The following is an 18,157-nucleotide window of genomic DNA, read 5'->3' on the forward strand; positions in this document are numbered from 1 at the left end:
TGAAGGTGAGTTTCCTTCACTCGCCATTATCCTGCGTAGTGTCACAAGCCTCTTCTGGCTATGGTTCCAAGCACTAGCATCTATCGTAATGGAGGAGAGGCAAAAACAGGGATGACTTTAAGTGTTGTTAAATCAGTGTGGTTTGCCTCCCCTCCCCATATTTATGCTGACTTTTTAGCTTTCGACACAGGTCAGTTATCCGTAATCCAATCCGGAATCGAGTAAAATTTTACATAAAAACGTTCTGCTCCGCTAACACAACAAATATTTAGTTATCCCTAGTAAAAGTTATCCGTAGTAAAGAACGTTATAGAGGATTTATGGAAAATGATCGGATGAGCATATTCGTAGGCAGATAACTAGCATCCCTGAAGCAGTTAGCATTCACTGAAGTACGTCGCAAGCGGTCGGAGGGGATAGTGAAGATGAGGCACCTTATGGGAAGCCGAGCACTGCTTAGTCTCAAATGAGCATGTCATGCCCAAACCCGCATGTGGGTCTTTTTCTAAACTCCATTCGTGTGCCATTTTGCTGATTTTCGCTTGCGAGACTTTCTGCAGTGGTCTGCCAATTTCAATGTCTTCTTTCATATTCTTTGGTAGATTAGATCCTGTAGAACATCATCTGGCACTTAAAAGTGTAGCACAAAGTGGCACTCTGCCGTAAATACCGAAGTGGCCCTCACCAGCTTTGACTGTTCCTGTCGTTGATCACCTCGCATAGGACTCGAAATAAACGCCTACCACTTAAGAAAGCTGTAGCAGCCTGGCTGTCTAACACTCACCGCCGGATTCCGCGTCCAAGAGCGAAATTGTCTTCCAATAACTTCGGAATGACCAGCTTAACGTAATCATGTATGGTGGTTAGCGCCAGCATTGTTGCGCGGGCATCACAATAGCTTCAAATCATTTTATCGAGAGTGCTGATCTTGCTGTCGGGTAGGACATCAACCAGGCAATATTTTATGCCGTGCCAGTTTTCCTTCTCGGTTGCTTTTGAATAAAACATGACGGTTCGCTGTTATGCGTGCTGCGTGCGCCGCAGGGCGGGGCAGCGGGACGCCCGGGGTGGCACAAAGTCCCCCGTCTGCCATGCACATTATATGGGCGCACGGGCGCGTCAACAGTGACCCGTTATCCAGTGTATGTTCAGGTCCTGAAATGTCCCTGATGCATCACATGGTGTAAGAGTGCGGCTCTTTCCGATAATCGCTGACCAACGCCATCGCCGTGGGGTGGAAAAACTTTCTCCAAAAATGCATAGCACTGATATGCTCAGTTGGCGCTCATGTCAGGCGTTCTCACTTCTAACACTTCTGGGACGTGAATAAAGGTTTCTTATGACCGCATTTCGTGATCATTTTTGAAAAACGCTTGTAGTTCATATGGGGTCATCCAGTCTCGATCAACCCTGTTCGAGGCCTTCCAAGGAAAACATTCTACAACATGCTGCTGGTTCCGCGGTCAAGCGATTCGTTTGGGCTATGAGCTGACGTTCAGAGCCGTTTAGCATGGGCAGCACTGGACGTAAAAGCAAAGAATATTTATTTCTTTGAAAAAAACTGACCTCTTCTTTGCCCATGAGCCAAAGGCGACCTGCCAGCTGGCGGTAAACGCCAGCATGTTCCGGACATTGGCACTGGAGACCGAATACCAGCCTTTATGAGGTTTTTACGAGCTCGATCTCAAGGACCTCTCCGATCGTGCTAACCCTCCAGATTGTTTGAAGGCATTCTGAATGTTTTTAGCCGTACACGAAGATGATAGGGGAACGTTGCGTAGGAAGCACAGCTTGCAAAAGATCGTGCAACTTCCAATTTTTTATCCGTGGCGGAACCCCGCGCTGCGCGTCGCACGTCGCACGACGGTTTAAGAGCTCATCCCCTAACCCCTCCACGGGCTTCTGGAGGTGAGCATCCGTTAGAGGCTTTCCACGGCTTTTGCTTTAACTAAACTGAGGCCCCACCGGGAGAGTTTGGTAGCCATGAGGAGATTAACCGCAAGAAAACGCGTTTGACCCAGTCAGGCCAAAACGGCTTCTACCAGGTCAGCTGAAGGCCCGTGGACACAGCGGCCCTCGAACCCTTGACAGCTTCCTCTCCCTCCACAACAGGCGAGACTAACCTCGGACACCGCACTCATCCGGGCGTCGCGCACCGTCCTTCCCTGCAAAAGGGGAACCCACATGCTAGACCAACCGGAAAGTTTTGGCAGCAAGTCGCAGCACACCAGGACCGCTCAACACGGCCCGGGGACTGACGGCGGGCGGGTGCACAGACGCGGCGAATCGTACGAGTGCTGGCTTGACATCCACACTCCCCCCCCCCCTTCACCATATACCCGGACGTAACATGGACCCCGGTAGCGATGGTCTGCTACAGTGGCGCTGAACGGCGTTGTCGAGGGCGGCCAGACAGTATGCAGGGAGACCCATAAGTGGCGTTGGTTTGTTCAGCTACCGCAACATGAACGGAGAAGCAGCCCGCTTTCTCGTAAAACAGCTCAAAAACACACGTTCACAAGCGTTGCCTGCACGCGCCGTTAATCCGATGATTTTGACTGATAACATGGGGTTCTGGAAGAGCCAGACCAAGTGTGGCATTCCCAAAGCGGGGAGTGTCCCTAGTTTGATGAGATCAGCTGTGACGTTGCTTGTCCTATGCCGATTTGAACTCCTGATAAAAGCGCGGTTTGTATCGCCAGGTGTCGTCGGTCTAGTGCGCGAATGGCGCTGCTCCAAGCCCTACGCTCTGTTACACCCGATGCCATCGTTCACAGAGCAACGGAAGACACAAAAAACAGCTGCACATTGGCTCCATCGAAGTTGTTGGCACCTTCCTCTGAGGCAATGGTGTTCTAATGCAGCTCACCGCGAACAATCCAGGCGTCAGGCAGAGCCGCTTGATGCGGGTAGTGAAGGTCCCCGCCGTGTCCCCAGTCCTCGCTGAACTGCCGTCGGTACGGGTCTGATGTGCATCCAGCATCACTGCACAGTTGTCAGTACATGACGCCAGTCAGAGCCGCGCGATGCGGGCAGTGAAGGTTCCCGTCGTGTCCCCAGTCCTCGCTGAACTGCCGTCGGTACGGGTCTGGTGTGCGTCCAGCATCACTGCACTGTAGTCAGTACATGGCGTGGCTGGGTCCAGCGCCCTCACGGGATCGTGTGCAGTACGATCCCTCCCTTGATCGCCACTTAGTCATCACTCCAAACAGCTTCGCCACGGCGTGGTCTGTACCGGAACTCAATAACCTCAGGACTTCAGTGGACCGTATGCCCCTAACGCTTTCACCGGTCCGGTGGTTTGGTGACAAGCATCGGAAAGTGGTCGACAACAGATTGCGCAGTGACGCTTGTAACTTCGTCGACGTCTGCGTTTTCGACGTCGTCTTCGTCTCCGTCTGCTGCTACCTGCCACTCCAGCTGCGGCATTGCGGTCAGCGTGAAGTGCTTCGGCGGATGATCCAATTATACTCCTTCCGCTCACGAACAAGATCACTTGTCTCTGTTTCGCTGGTTAATGGTATCATAAAGCCATCGCCACGACGGGTCAGTGCGGTCACGGCGGGTCACCGCCGCGACCGACGGTCAGTGTAGCACGCCCTCGCTCGTCAAAGCCCGCGCCGTGAAGAGGGAGCCGGAGACGAGCTGGCGGGCGCGCAGCGACTTGACCCGCAGCTGGACCGAGTCGGCCTGGCCGCGAAGCCGGCGCAGCCGCGCCACACCGCGCTCGACCAGGCCGTACAGGGCGCGCCGCATCTCCAGACTGAACACGTAGTAGAAGAGCACGTTCAACAGGCTGTTCGCAAACTGCAGGTCGTTGCCGACCGACTGCAGCACGAAGAGCAGATCCTTGCGCGGTCTGGCCAGCGCCATCAGGACGACGGCCGGAGAGAGAACGTTGCATGCCACACAGGCGCCGCTGATGGCCACCAAGAGCCAGACCAGCCGGCGTTCTGTGTCGTCGTACACACTGAGGAGGCGGCGGCCTGTCTGCGCTCGCGGCGGCGGCGGCGGCGGCGGCTCGCAGTCCGGCGGCACGATCACGCAGACAGGCGGCGGCTCGGCGCGCACGCCACGCTGGATCCGAAGCACACGCGTCATCACCATCACGTTCATGACGAGAATGGCGACGACGGGACCGAGCAGCATGGCCTGCTGCAGCGAGACAACGCACATCCACCAGTGGTTTCTCATCACTGACGGGTGGAAGTCGACCCGGTAGCCCCCGCTGTCTGCGACCATGTCGTAGTAGAATACCGACGGCATGTTTGCGACGAACGTGATCACAGCCGAGAAGACGATTCGGTCACGCGCTTGGCCGGAACGATCCTGGCGGGCCGCGTACTGTGCCGGGTGCCGGACCGCAACGTACCGGTCCACCGTGATCCAGAAGGTGATGTACACGCTGATGTAGACGAAGCCGTTAGCAAGCGGGTTGAGACAGTGCGCCATGTAGAAGGCGAGAAAGGGCCCGGTGCTGACGAGAAAGCCACTGCAGCTGGCAGATGGCGGCACCAGTCGGTACGCCACGTACGGCAGCGCGCTGACCAGCGTCAGCAGGTCCACCACCGCCAGCGCCGTCAGGTACAGGTAGATGGGCGCGGCGCGGGGCCGCACGCATCGCAACACGAGCACGCTGAGGGCATTACCAACGATACCGAGTGCGCAGCCGACGCCGGCCGCGGCGTACGCAGCCAGCGAGATCTGGCGGTGGATCTGGAGTTCGTCTTCGGTCGGTCGGTCGGGACAGGAGTGGTCGGTCATCGCGCGCCGGCGGCGGACGGCCGGGTACTGAACCCCGACTGTGCCGCGCAGCCGCCGCACACGTACGCCGATAGTGTATCGCCGGCGACATCTGCGTCCAGGGCGTCCCCAGTGGGCCCCATGCGGCGCGTGCCACGCCTTATTAGTTTACACTCGCTGCAATATCGGGTGTTGGCGCGTTTGTACTTCACGATAGCCTTTATCTCTAGAAAACATTTTGCAGGCGGTGGATCTAAAGGCTAGAGGGCTTGTCGCGCCTTGTAATGATGCTTCCTGTTTCGCACGCTTCCAGCAACATGCGTATGATCTTTCAAACACATGGGATTGAAATGGCCACTTACGTCATTTCTGCGAAAATTTTTTATAGTCGATATCACCACTCTGCACAAGGCGTGCAAATGCTGTACGCCTGTTCGGTGCCAAACAGGAACCTTACCCGAACGATTCAAATGTCTGGAAACAAAAGAAAAGCCCAGGATACAGCAGCGCCGGTAATAAGCTTTGCTGGTCGCCGGACCTGGTGGTGATAGCAGCGGTACGTGTGTCTAACTCGGGAAAACCAGGAGCTTAGGCATTTCTTGCTTATATCAAGGTTCACTTTTCTCAGCTCCCAATCTTCAAGCAGACCTTCATGGACATTTAGTAAGCGAAGTGAGTGTTTGACGTACTTATCGTGCATTCTCATACATTGTTTTCATATGAATGCGGACAGGGTCGCAAGAACTTCCAGTTTTCAGGTTGAACAGCTCTCCTATACCATTTCTTCTGTGATAACAACTTTTTCGAGCGCTGGTCCAGTCAAGTTAATGACTGGTGCTGGTGTAGTTCCTGTATCCTCCATCGTACAATCACTGCAGAACCACGTATTACGGAGTTGTATTGCCTTTTTTGTTCGTTTATTTACCTTCACTGAGTAAGGGTCCCATCCTCTTCCCACAAGTCATCAGTATTTCCCTGTCCTTAGGTCACTTTCTTAAGTTCGTATATCTTCAAAGGGCATTTGGCGCATACCTAATGTGTCCCAGAATCTCTTCGGAAATCGTCTTCAACCTCTGAACGCATTTGGCGTATACCTAATGTGTCCCAGAATCTCCTCCACCTCTGGACGAGTTTCCGTAGCGCATGAAACGGCGTAGTCGGTGCCATATTTCGATTGCACATAGGTTCGATATAGCTCCTCTTCGAAATTTATGGCAAGCAGGCTCACGTTCATGTCACGTTCACGTTCACGCAGCAACCGGACACGTTATCGTCTTCCGGCTTAGAGGGAGAGGTTGGGTGCTCCCATACTGTGCGAACCGTACGCGACATTGCACTCTGGCGCTGGCAACGCGACCGGAAACGAGCATAGCGGCAGAAAGGCCCGTGCACCCGGCGCAGAGGATGGTTTGGTTTGGTTTTGGTTTGAGCCTTTCGGGCCAGTAGTGACTATTTCAGGTATATGGGATGAAGGAGATGAGATAGCGGAAGGGCAGGACAATGTGGACCTGAAATTCTTGCACAGCCGAGGCCTAGCCCTCACGCGGACCCTCTCTTCGGAGAATGTGCGCACGCTCGAACGAGCTTACCCGAGGGAGCAGCTGAGCCTTGGCTGGCGGTTGGTGCATGCAGATTGACCCGGATCAACGGGGCGCTGCGGGGATGCAGGATCAAGCGTGAATGGGGAAACGCGGCCGAGGTATGAGATGGGGATGACGCGACGCCCACCGCACACACAGTCGGGTGCTGCTGGGACATACACAGTCGGCCACTGCTGGGGCACATAGTCGGGTGATGCTGGAACACACACCGCCGGCCGCTACTGGGACACACCAAGTCGGCCACTGCTGAGACACACCCAGCCGGCCGCTACTGGGACACATAGTCGGGTGCTGCTGGAACACACACAGCCGGCCGCGGCTGGGACACACCAAGTCGGCCACTGATCGGACACACACAGTCGGCCGCTGCTGGGACACACACAACCGGCCGCTGCTGGGACACACACAGTCGGCTGCTGCTGGGACACACACAGGTAGCTGCTGCTGGAACACACACAGTTGGCTGCTGCTGGGACACACACAGTCGGCTGCTGCTGGAACACACACAGTTGGCTGCTGCTGGGACACACACAACCGGCCGCTGCTGGGACACACACAGTCGGCTGCTGCTGGGACACACACAACCGGCCGCTGCTGGAACACACACAGTTGGCTGCTGCTGGGACACACACAGTCGGCTGCTGCTGGAACACACACAGCTGGCTGCTGCTGGGACATGCACAGTCGGCTGCTGCTGGAACACACACAGTTGGCTGCTGCGGGGACGCACACAGTCGGCCGCTGCTGGGTTACACACAGCAGCGACCATCGTCCGCGTGTGTGTCGACTGTGAGTCCGGGCAGCCCGCTGCGCGGACGCACAAAGACACGCGGCGGCTTTCTGAGTAGCTGGAGTGTGAGGCAAACGGAGATTTCCTTTTTGCGCGAGTGCCATGAATAAAAACAAACAAAAAGGCAAACGGGAAGTTTTCTAGACATGAGCTGCCACCGCCTATCCTCGCCCTTCCCGTCCGCACCCGCACTTTTGCTCTCGGCTGCTGTCTAGGGACTCCAGTTTGGCCATGGGACCGCGTCATCTCCCGGACGACTGCGCGCTGGGTTGTCACGCGATCTTTCACAAGGTGACAAGGGCGTTGCAGTAGGGGGGGGGGGGCAAGAGGCCCTAGCTCCTGGATCTTTGTGGCCCCCTGTTGGCTGCGGGAGTTCTATTGTGCCGATGGTTGAAAGCCCAACTAACTAACTTGACCGACCAAAATTTGGTGTGCTCTCTGTTTGCACTGGCGCTCGTTTGTGCGTTTTGTCTCAAACATCTCAAATAAGGACGCTCGTATCGCTGACGCAGGTGCTATTAAACTGATGAAGGGGATACATTTGTCTTGAATTTTGCATTAGCAGTCTCGTTCTGAACTGACGACCTTTAACCTACACCAAATTGATGCACACTGAAGAAATATCAAGACCTGCTTGCACTTTTCATTTACAAAGCCAACAGCCGGTGTTAGCGCTTTTACTTAATAAATTGACTCACTGCTGGCTTAAAGGAAATGCTAGACATTTGAAGTTATTGAAACAAGCATGAAATATGATGAAATAAGCCAACTTGTAACTATCCGTGTGCTTCAAAATGGAAAAGACTGCTCTAGGGAAGACATTTTCTGTATTTAGTGAATGTGCTCCTTAATGCGTTATTTTTTATTGCGTCATGAAACCTTTGCATGATAGCATTCACTTGTAGTTTTTCAATCTCGCAAGAGATGTCATCACGGATTGGAAGCGTTCGCTGAGTCAAATACTGTTATGTTCTCTTGTTTGGCCCTTTTCTCGACCTTATTGGTGACGATTCTCGCATGCTTGGCACCGGACAGCTGTTTTCACTTTTGAGAAACGTAGGATTCACAGCCATTTATACACCACGGTAAACACTTAGCTGTTATGGGCGCAAAATGACCCTAGAAGTCGACGCGCCCTAAAACCCCAATCATCATCATCACCCTTTTCTCGGGGCGTTCTTGGATCTCACTACCAGCACCCAAATCAGCATAAATTACACACAGTAAGTACTGCTGTAGAGCACGATAATATTGACATGCAACATTGCGCTGCATTCTGTGCCGATTTTAAATTTATATGTGTACTTTGTGTTATTATGCAACAGACGCCTTGCTACATTGTGCATTTATAGAAAAGAATGAAACCTTACGAAGAGTGTAGCTTCCTGTGATTCAGTGATTAGCTGTCTCCGTTGTCTAAATGATTAAAGAATGTTACACTCACCATAAACACGTCATAGGGTTTACAATCATTTTATCAGGTAATATTTTTTAACCTGGCAAAGTGTACGGTTTGCGGTTATTTGTCTATGGTTTGTGACTAATATGCCGATTACTGCTTTGTGGCCTGAGATGAGAACTGAAGGTTGGGGCTGGAGCGAGCATTGTATAAAAGAACTCAATAAGCGGATCGAATTGTCAAACTTCGAGGGGGAGAAGGGGGTGGGGGCAAGCTTTCACAACATAAAAAAGGTGGCAGCTGTGACAGCGAGCTGCTTCAAACGCTACTGTTCTCAAATTGTGCACTGAGTGGCAAGTCACTGGGAGAAAACGGAACATGGAATACTTACTGTAGTAGAAGGCCGATAGCTTCACTTTCGGAAAGTAGTCTCAAACCAGGAAGTGGCTTTCGTGATGTTATATCTACATAGAACAGAATTTGAGCTGGAAGTGGAAATGTCTGTAGATGATATGAGTCACTTTCCTATCATCTCTGCACTTTTCTGAAATGTTGACGATGTCGCCACTAAGAAGACTGATGATGGCGAGCCGGGGGTATGAAAAGTTTAATAGCGATGCTCATTTCCAATGATTTCTAGCTGTTTTATCATGCCTTTGCTAAATGCTGACTGCCTAAAACAGTTTCCAAACCGCGCATTTCTTGGAATCGGTTCCCTTCCGTTTCCTTAACAGTTTTACAGGTAAGAAGTAAATTTCATGCGAGGTAACTATAATGCTAAGCAACGATGCATGCTGTGGATATGAGGATGGAATATACACCCCCTATGTTGTCATCGAGGCTTTACAACGTACTCAGCTGCTGAAGTCATATGGCACCGCCTGCCTTTCGCCCTGGCAGAAAGGGCGGGCACCGCGGTGCATACAACCCCGTGCTTTTGGTTTTTCAGACACGTAGCTTAACCACAATACTACCTGCGCACTTAACTGCCTAGTTGCACTGTTTAATTTAATATCGCTTTCTTGTTTACTTTGATGTAGTGTCCGTATTGCTACCTGGAAGTGTTCTGTACATGACAACTACCTAAATTATCTTTTCTAGAAGCGCGATATGGCCGCGCAGTCAAGGCACCCTAAAGCCCCCCCCCCCCCCCGTTCTATGGGTGTTCCCTCTCTTGTTCTCTTTGATATTTTGCTTAGCATTTGCGGTGGTAAGTTGGTAGTTATACAATGGTGATCGTCGGTGGTTTGATTTCCTATTATAGCACCTCAAATAAGGGAGAACTCTATCAGCCGCGAGGCACTGGCATGACCATATTGGGCAACCTCTTTCTGAACAATGATAACGGTATGTGTGTACATACGCACGTGCCCTGCAGCGCCCAAAGCATACTGATAATGGTCCCAGCAATTGACCATTGACTGCTATATCAACAGTATAGAACGCTGTGCTAAGAATAAAGCTCGTATTTTAGCATGCTTAAGCATAAGCTGTTTTCGAAAGGAACACGGTTGAAAACTTCAAGACGTTTCAGCGTTTGTTTTCTTACGACACAGCTCTTTTGAAAGATTTTGGGCGAGACATACCCCGCAGAAAGTTAAACGCATGTTTGTAAAGACGTAGATGATTGTTGATAAAATTTCGGTTCCTGACGAAACTTTTTGCAGCGTTTTAAAAGAATTCGGTGACATGTCTGACGCAGACGGGACAAATCGTGCTTCTATTTCCTGGCTGTGCTGTTGATTGGCATTCATTACTGGCAGGGCTGACATCTCCGGACAGAGTCCGCTTGGCCCCGCATGACTAATGCAAACAATAATAGCACAGCCTGCATCCATCGCCCTCAACCAATTCACACCGTTGCGAGGCCTGGTGCCATCTTACGTCTCTGAAGAGGCACGTCAATGGAATTGCAGCAAAGCAATTGTTTTCTTGTCAACTTGTTAAGTGAATACTAGAAGTGTCCAAAAACATTTGAAAACCTTAAAAAACTTAAGCGCATTTATCTATCATGGAAAAGCTATTAATGACGGGATTCGTTGCTTTTTACGATAACTATTAGTTGGGATAATGCTACCCCTCGTTTTGGAATTGGTTGTGCTCATTTTATTTATTCATATCACTTGTATACCGGCATGCACCAATACCGCCATCCGCATTGTGCGGTGTTACGTCGGTGGAGAACGGGCGGGTTGTTTGATGGGTGTGGTGTGCTGGTTTAGTCGCGTACACATAGTGTTGATCATTGTAATACCTTGTCTCCAACAATTGTGCAATAAACGATGTGGCACAGTAAGCCGGACACAACAAACGTCCACAAACACCATAGCTGGTAAACGTGACTGAGGAATATCGAAACTACGATCTCTGTACTGATAACTGATCATCATGCTGGATTAATAATGCTGATTAAATTGCAGACGGGTATTATCATTCTCTTAGCACCGTCGCTGGGTTATGGTCAGTGTGGTTCGTTGCTTTGCGAAGCGTCTGCAGTAAACCAAGATGGCAAGACAGGATAGCATTTGCTAGTGAATACGTTCTGTTGGATAAGCTGTGCCCTGCTCGCGGGCGGCAGCGACCGACGGTCAGTGCGGCACGCCCTCGCTCGTCAAAGCCCGCGCCGTGAAGAGGGAGCCGGAGACGAGCTGGCGGGCGCGCAGCGACTTGACCCGCAGCTGGACCGAGTCGGCCTGGCCGCGAAGCCGGCGCAGCCGCGCCACGCCACGCTCGACCAGGCCGTACAGGGCGCGCCGCATCTCCAGACTGAACACGTAGTAGAAGAGCACGTTCAACAGGCAGTTCGCAAACTGCAGGTCGTTGCCGACCGACTGCAGCACGAAGAAGGTGACGTCACGCGGTTGGTGCAGCGATATCAGCGTGGCGGCGGAGGCAGCCCCGCTGCACGTGACGCAGGAGACGCTGATGGCCACGAGAAGCCAGACCAGCCGGCGTTCGGCATCTTCGCGCGCGCTGGTGAGGCGGCGGCCTGTCTGCGCTCGCGGCGGCGGCGGCGGCGGCTCGCAGTCCGGCGGCACGATCACGCAGACAGGCGGCGGCTCGGCGCGCACGCCACGCTGGATCCGAAGCACACGCGTCATCACCATCACGTTCATGACGAGAATGGCGACGACGGGACCGAGCAGCATGGCCTGCTGCAGCGAGACAACGCACATCCACCAGTGGTTTCTCATCACTGACGGGTGGAAGTTGACCCAGTAGCCCCCGCTGTCTGCGACCATGTCGTAGTAGAATACCGACGGCATGTTTGCGACGAACGCGATCGCAGCCGAGAAGACGATTCGGCCACGCGCCTGGCCGGAACGATCCTGGCGGGCCGCGTACCGTGCCGGGTGCCGGACCGCAACGTACCGGTCCACCGTGATCCAGAACGTGATGTACACGCTGGTGTAGATGAAGCCGTTGACAATGGGGTTAAAGCAGTGCGCCACGTAGAATGCGAGGAAGGGCCCGGTGATGACGAGCTCGCCACTGCAGCCGGCGGACGGCGGCACCAGTCGGTATACCACGTACGGCAGCACGCTGACCAGCGTCAGCAGGTCCACCACCGCCAGCGCTGTCAGGTACAGGTAGATGGGCGCCGCGCGGTATTGCACGTATCGCAGCACGAGCAGGTTGAGCGCGTTGCCGGCGATACCGAGCGCGCAGACGACGCCGGCCACGGCGTACGCAGACAGCGAGATCTGGCGGTAGGTCTCGAGGTCGTCCTCGCTCGGCCGGTTCGGACAGGAGTGGTCGGTCATCGCGCGCTGACGGCGGACGGCCGGGTACTGAAGCCCGACTGTGCCGCGCAGCCGCCGCACATGTACGCCGATAGTGTATCGCCGGCAACATCTGCTTGCGGCCGGGGCCATCCAGCCACATACGGCGCCTGTCGCGCCTTATTAGTTTACACGCGCGATAATATTGTGGTTGGCATGTTTGCTCTCCGCTATAGCATCTATTGCCAGGGTATATTTTGGGTGTGATGGGTGTAAAGGTCAGAATGCTTGTCACGTAAGTGACAGGCTTTTCATGATGGATTAGGTGGGAGCCCCCCCCCCCCCACAAAATATCGCTTGCTGCCGCTGTAAATATTTATTTACGTCGTTGGTTATTCCAACTGCAAATGATAGTTGCCATTGGGATGCATCGGAACTAGTCGGTTCCTTCCCCCTCATGGTCCAAAAAATCGCCCCAGCTTTACCAAGGACGCGGCCAGGTTTTTCGTAGGCGGGAGCCGGACCTCGGTAAGAACGCATCACGCCGATTTTTGGTTTTGTCAGGAGCCATGTATGGTGAGTAACGAAAAACGCGGGATTAAGGTTGGGGCGGGTGGGAGTGGGGGGGGGGGGGGACTTTGGCTGGGCCCCTGAGGTTTACAAAGGACACACGGTCGATTAATGAAAGCCATTGTGTGGAAAAGGCCTGCCTTGCATCGCAAACGTCAAAAGAGAGGGTCATCGATGTTCGAGACGGTAGAGGTTAGCAAAAATAGTGCTGAAAGTGTTTGAAATTTGTGGGAAAGCCCTAGTGACTTGTGTTGTTAAGACTGACAAGAAAAGGTTGCTTTTTTACTAAAAAATCTTTCGATTTGCCGGATCAAACGTGGTGGTGTGGGGGGGGGACGCCACTTCCTAGCCTTAAAGTTGTGGCAAGCCCCTTCTGCCCCTTCGCTTCCGGGCCTTTGGGCTAGTGCACAGATGGTAGGCTCACAATGCAAACACAATACGAAGCAAACCGGAAAACCCGAGAAGGAGACCTAAGCCAACGCAGCATCTTCCTGAAATAATGTTACGCCAGAGTCGCGCTGAATATTGTTTCGGCGTGGGGAAGCTTTTGCAGCCGCTGAGTAATGCAGGGAAATCATATTAGAAAGATATAGCAGATAACTGGACGTACACATATGGCATATAGATGTGTATATACTACGAATAGATATTATCATATATAGTGATTATATTATAGAATGGATGCAAAAGATATATAGAGAAGGAGTATAATACATAGATATATAGATAATAGAGTTAGCCCCTATAGCGCGATAATGATCTCGCTCTCTCTCTCTCTCTCTCGATGCTCTCTCTCTCTATCTTATTCTTTCTCTCTGCTCTTCTCTTCTAGCTCAGATCTAGGCATCGATAGCAGATAGAGATCGAAGCGCGATAAGAGAGTAGATCTCTCTCTCTTCTCTCTTCTCTCTCTCTCTCTCTGTCTCTCTCTCTCTCTCTCTCTCTGCTCTCAGATCTCTCTCTTCTTTCTCTCTTCTCTATCTATTCTCTCGCTCTTCTCTCTCTCTCTGCTCTCTTCTCTCTCTTCTCTCTCTCTCTTCTCTCTATCTCTATCTCTCGTCTCTCTCTCTCTCTCTCCCTCTCTCTCTCTCTCTCTCTCTCTCTCTCTCTCTCTTCTCTCTCTCTCTCTCTCATTCTCTCTTCCTGTCTTCTCTCTCTCTCTCCTTCTCTCTCTCTCTTATCTCTCTCTCTCTTCGCATCTCTCTCTCTCTCTCTCTCTCTCTCTCTCACTCCTCTTTCTCTCTCTCTCTCTCCTCTTCTCTCTCTCTCTCTCTCTCTCTCTTCCTCTATCTCTTCTCTTCCCCTCTCTCTCTCTCTCTCTACTATCCTCTCTCTCTCTCTCTCTCTCTCTCTCTCTCTCTCTCTCTCTCTCTCTCTCTTCTCTCTCTCTCTCTCTCTCTCTCTCTCTCTCTCTCTCTCTCTCTCTCTCTCTCTCTCTCTCTCTCTCTCTCTCTCTCTCTCTCCTCTCTCTCTCTCTCTCTCTCCTCTCTCTCTCTCTCTCTCTCTCTCCTCTCTCTCTCTCTCTTCATATATTTACAAGGTATATATATATATATATATATATATATATATATATATATATATATATATGTTGAAGGCATCTGGTGCGTGCAATGTTGTCACAAACATGAGAGCAACTTTCCCTTTAAGGTATTTGTAGTCAACGTATCACTTTGACGCATGAGCAGGGGTCTCATCAGCTACATTTGATACAGGAACCTGCCTCCGATTTCGCAGTATGATGGTAGCCCCCGGTCGCGTGTGTAGGGTGGCACCGCTCGTCCAACGGTCAACGTCCAACGTCTAGTGCTTCATTTCGTCAATATTTGTCATCAAACTAGGTCTCTATGACGCCAATCACTTCTTATTGATGGTGACGCATTTTACCCAAACCACAGCCAGCAGATTCCACCTTGTTGCTGGAAGGCTATTTTTCCCTGCCGCAAACCGCACTGCGTTTTTTTTTCTGCCGCGGAGCATGGCGCTGTCGTAAGCGAATGATACGACACCGGCCTTGACTATGCCATAAGCAGCCACGGTAAGCTCGGCACAGATGCTTGGGGATTGGTGTTGGGCTGCATGCGTGGGATTCGTTGGGTAAGTTTTGGGGCGATGCACGCCCTGGTCATTCTGCCATGAAGGTCTATATTTGGGGATTGCTCCTCTTCCACGACTGGGAGTACCAAAATATTTTCCCCAGAGCGCGCTGAGCATTGGGTGTTCGACAGCTTGATGTAACGGGGCCACTTTGTATAATTTTGGGGAGCCATGGGGCCCAGTGATTAACAGTGAACAAAGCGTGGAGTGGGTATGGAAACAATCGCATCAAAATTTCCCAAATTAGTGCATAGTATCAACATTTGTGGACTCCATTATCCTTGGCTTGAGGTCTTGAGCCCATGTGCTCCGATAAGGCAACACTTTGGTATTCGCTTATTGCCTCTTTTTCCAATACCTTGTGTGCGGTAGGGTAAGCAGGCTGAAGGGTTTCACTTCCTACATTACTTACTAAAATGCAGACAGGAGTAAGGAAATTGTTAATGCATCATTGCACTTCCAAACTAAATAGCACCATCTCCACCACCAATTTGCTGTGGTACTTTGGTAGCCTGATAGCTTGTGCTTAATGAGACGGCCGTGCTAAATCCACACTTGTTCAGTGATTTAAAGCGCGGTCACATTTTGTCCAACCACGTGAATTACATGGTATTTTTGTTGGGAAAACTGACCTATGGTGTATCAGTTTGATGTGCAGTACCGTGCCGTGCCTTATCATCTGCCGTGCTTCAAGGGAACGTTTTACATTTGAAGATATTGAAGCAAGCATCAGAAAGGATGAAATGAGCTCACTTATAACTTTTGGTATACCTTTTAGGTGAAAAAGGCTGCTCTAGGCAACACAATTTTCTGTTCAGTACACATGCCCCAAATGCGTCATGGTTTACTTACGTCATCGTGTTTTGCGCCACATTGATTGAGAGCCAATTGACGGCCGTTAATCTGAAAATCGTGCTCACGAACGCCAGATATGAACGCCTCGGCAGTTTGTTTTCTTACCCTTGTTCGCCGCATGGATTACGGAATGACAGGATTTGAATGGGAAATACTCTGCTATTTTCGCGGACGCATGGCTCAGAACAGAGAGCGGCTTAGGTCTTCAGGACGTGGTTGTGAACAGCACCGAAAGGCCTTTAAGATAGTTATTTCAGTTCAAAATCCCATATCAATTTCGAACACTCCCTTTCACCGGTCATTAGCGATATGTACGCTGGAGCCGGAGCCGGAGCGGTGGCTGGAACCGAGTTTTTGTAAAAATCTGGCAACCCTATGAGAGAGTTGAGACAAGGCGTCTGCCTCAGTGACTGAAACTAATAAAAATGAGCTGATGCGTCATTGCGAACCATACAAAAACCGAACAGCAACGAACAAGAAACCATCCGAATGGAGATCGATTCAGCTCAGGGATATGGTCTCTCCGCACCTGCATTGACCTGCAAAGAATGGCCGGCATCCTTGTGACGGTAAACAACAGCCAGACGCCGGTGGTGCAGTCCAGACAGTCCGGCAGTGCAGTCCGGACAGCCGGACGATGCAGTTCGCACAGCCGGAAAGCCGGGCAGTGCAGTCCGGACAGCCGGACGATGCAGTCCGCACAGCTGGGACAGCCGGGCGGTGCAGTTCGGACAGCCGAGTGATGCAGTCCGGCCAGCCCGGCAGTGCAGTCCGGACAGCCGGACGATGCAGTCCGCACAGCTGGGACAGCCGGGCGGTGCAGTCCGGACAGCCGGGCGATGCAATCCGGCCAGCCCGGCAGTGCAGTCCGGACAGCCGGACGATGCAGTCCGCACAGCCGGGACGGCCGGGCGGTGCAGTCCGGACAGCCGGGCGATGCAGTCCGGCCAGCCCGGCAGTGCAGTCTGGACAGCTGGACGATTCAGTTCGCACAACTGGGACAGCCGGGCGGTGCAGTCCGAACAGCGAGCAGCCCGGTCGGAGCAGCCCGGGCACAAGCGGCGGGCAGTGTAACCGTTGATGGAAAACTCAGCATTCATGGGTTCGCACGTCCTTAGCAGTGCACTGACACTGTGGGCATGACTGCAGATTCCGCGTCTTCGGCGTCTCTTGGACGCCAAACGAACCTTTTCCCCAGACGCAGGCGACCTTGTAGGCTGTTAGCCAATTAGCATGCTTCGGGGACGGGCTACATCCACTTTATAGGTGCGGTCGAAGATTTCACATTCGGCCGCCCATAAAGAACCCCATGCGCTCGCTGAAAAGTGTGCGGTGTTAGAGGCTCACTTCTTTTAAGTGCTGAAGGCACTACACGTTAGGCATAAAATACTTCCATAAACGAGGAATGGCTGTCCACTGCGACGTCTGTGGCCCTGGCATCTGTGAGGTGACCATTTCCCCAGCGTATCTGTGTAGTGTCTATGTCTGTCAGCTCACCACATCCCCACGCGACCTGTGTGCTGTCGGCAGCTGTGTTTTCAGCCGCATATCGGAAGTGTCGGGAAACGCAATCGCCCGATTTCCTTTTGTGCCAAGAGTTGGTGTAAACTCACGTAACAATAATTTGTCCGCTCCCGGTGGCTCAGTTGGTTAGAGCGCCTGCCTCCTGATTCACCCACCCGTGGCGGGGTGGGTTTGAGTCGCTTTAGGCGCACGCTATTTGCCCTTGACAGGTATGGCTCTGCGGCCGGTGGCAACGGTCGCGCTAAAGGTCATTTGACATCAGAGGGCAGGTCGGACCGTGCCGGACATTGCGGCACGTTAAACTCTTGTCACTTAATTCTGCCGTTGCCTGGAATTGCGCCAATGGATGGTGGGGGTCAGGGCTCACACAACAAGCACTACTTAGCGTGAGCTCTGATCCCAGAAATCCATTCATTCAAAGGGTTCGAAATCTTTGCAATGTATATATATATATATATATATATATATATATATATATATATATATATGCGGCTGATGACGTTAAAGTATACCGCTGAACCCGTTTCAGTTTATACCGAGTTCCCCAATGAGGGTTTGAAGCATGAATTCTTAATTCTCGCCCTGATTCGCCGTTTTCATAACACGGACTAATAAGTGATATAGGGGCGAATATTTCGTCGGGGGGGGGGGGGGAGGGAGGTCGCCAAGGAGTCGATGTGACCCCTTGGTGTCTACAAATTAATGAAGATAGAGCTTAGCGGAAAGCTTCACTGGATTGTTCTCAACGAGATCTCGTGACTGGTACTTGCTTTATATTGTTAAATTACTAATTGATCTCATTAGGCCAGGTCGAAGGTCAGATTTTCTAGAAAATCGTATTTTCGGTTTACATCAT

At 52.0% G+C, this 18,157-nt stretch overlaps 2 protein-coding genes across 2 annotated transcripts; both read right to left on the bottom strand.

The window, feature by feature from the left end:
• Positions 1 to 3,585: 3,585 nt before the first annotated feature.
• LOC119102822 (putative G-protein coupled receptor AH9.1) lies at positions 3,586 to 4,764 on the bottom strand. Its single transcript, XM_037226274.1, has 2 exons — positions 4,034 to 4,764; positions 3,586 to 3,970 (listed from the first exon to the last, which is right to left on the bottom strand). Exons 1-2 carry the CDS (start codon positions 4,762 to 4,764, stop codon positions 3,586 to 3,588), a joined length of 1,116 nt encoding a protein of 371 aa, XP_037082169.1.
• Positions 4,765 to 11,121: 6,357 nt separating this feature from the next.
• LOC119102823 (putative G-protein coupled receptor B0563.6) lies at positions 11,122 to 12,297 on the bottom strand. Its single transcript, XM_037226275.1, has 2 exons — positions 11,572 to 12,297; positions 11,122 to 11,364 (listed from the first exon to the last, which is right to left on the bottom strand). Exons 1-2 carry the CDS (start codon positions 12,295 to 12,297, stop codon positions 11,122 to 11,124), a joined length of 969 nt encoding a protein of 322 aa, XP_037082170.1.
• Positions 12,298 to 18,157: the final 5,860 nt, after the last annotated feature.

The sequence above is a fragment of the Pollicipes pollicipes genome, unplaced genomic scaffold (genome assembly GCF_011947565.3).
Source record: "Pollicipes pollicipes isolate AB1234 unplaced genomic scaffold, Ppol_2.1 Scaffold_5724;HRSCAF=6776_pilon_pilon_pilon, whole genome shotgun sequence".
Taxonomy (NCBI): domain Eukaryota; kingdom Metazoa; phylum Arthropoda; class Thecostraca; order Pollicipedomorpha; family Pollicipedidae; genus Pollicipes; species Pollicipes pollicipes.

What these genes read in the sequence shown, in the direction of transcription:
- LOC119102823 (XM_037226275.1), bottom strand. Translation starts at nt 12,297, where the DNA reads ATGACCGACCACTCCTGTCCGAACCGGCCGAGCGAGGACGACCTCGAG. An exon ending in CGCCGCCTGTCTGCGTGATC is followed by an intron (nt 11,365 to 11,571) that starts GTGCCGCCGGAC and finishes TTCGTGCTGCAG; the next exon opens with TCGGTCGGCAACGACCTGCA.
- LOC119102822 (XM_037226274.1), bottom strand. Translation starts at nt 4,764, where the DNA reads ATGACCGACCACTCCTGTCCCGACCGACCGACCGAAGACGAACTCCAG. An exon ending in CCTGTCTGCGTGATCGTGCC is followed by an intron (nt 3,971 to 4,033) that starts GCCGGACTGCGA and finishes CCGCCTCCTCAG; the next exon opens with TGTGTACGACGACACAGAAC.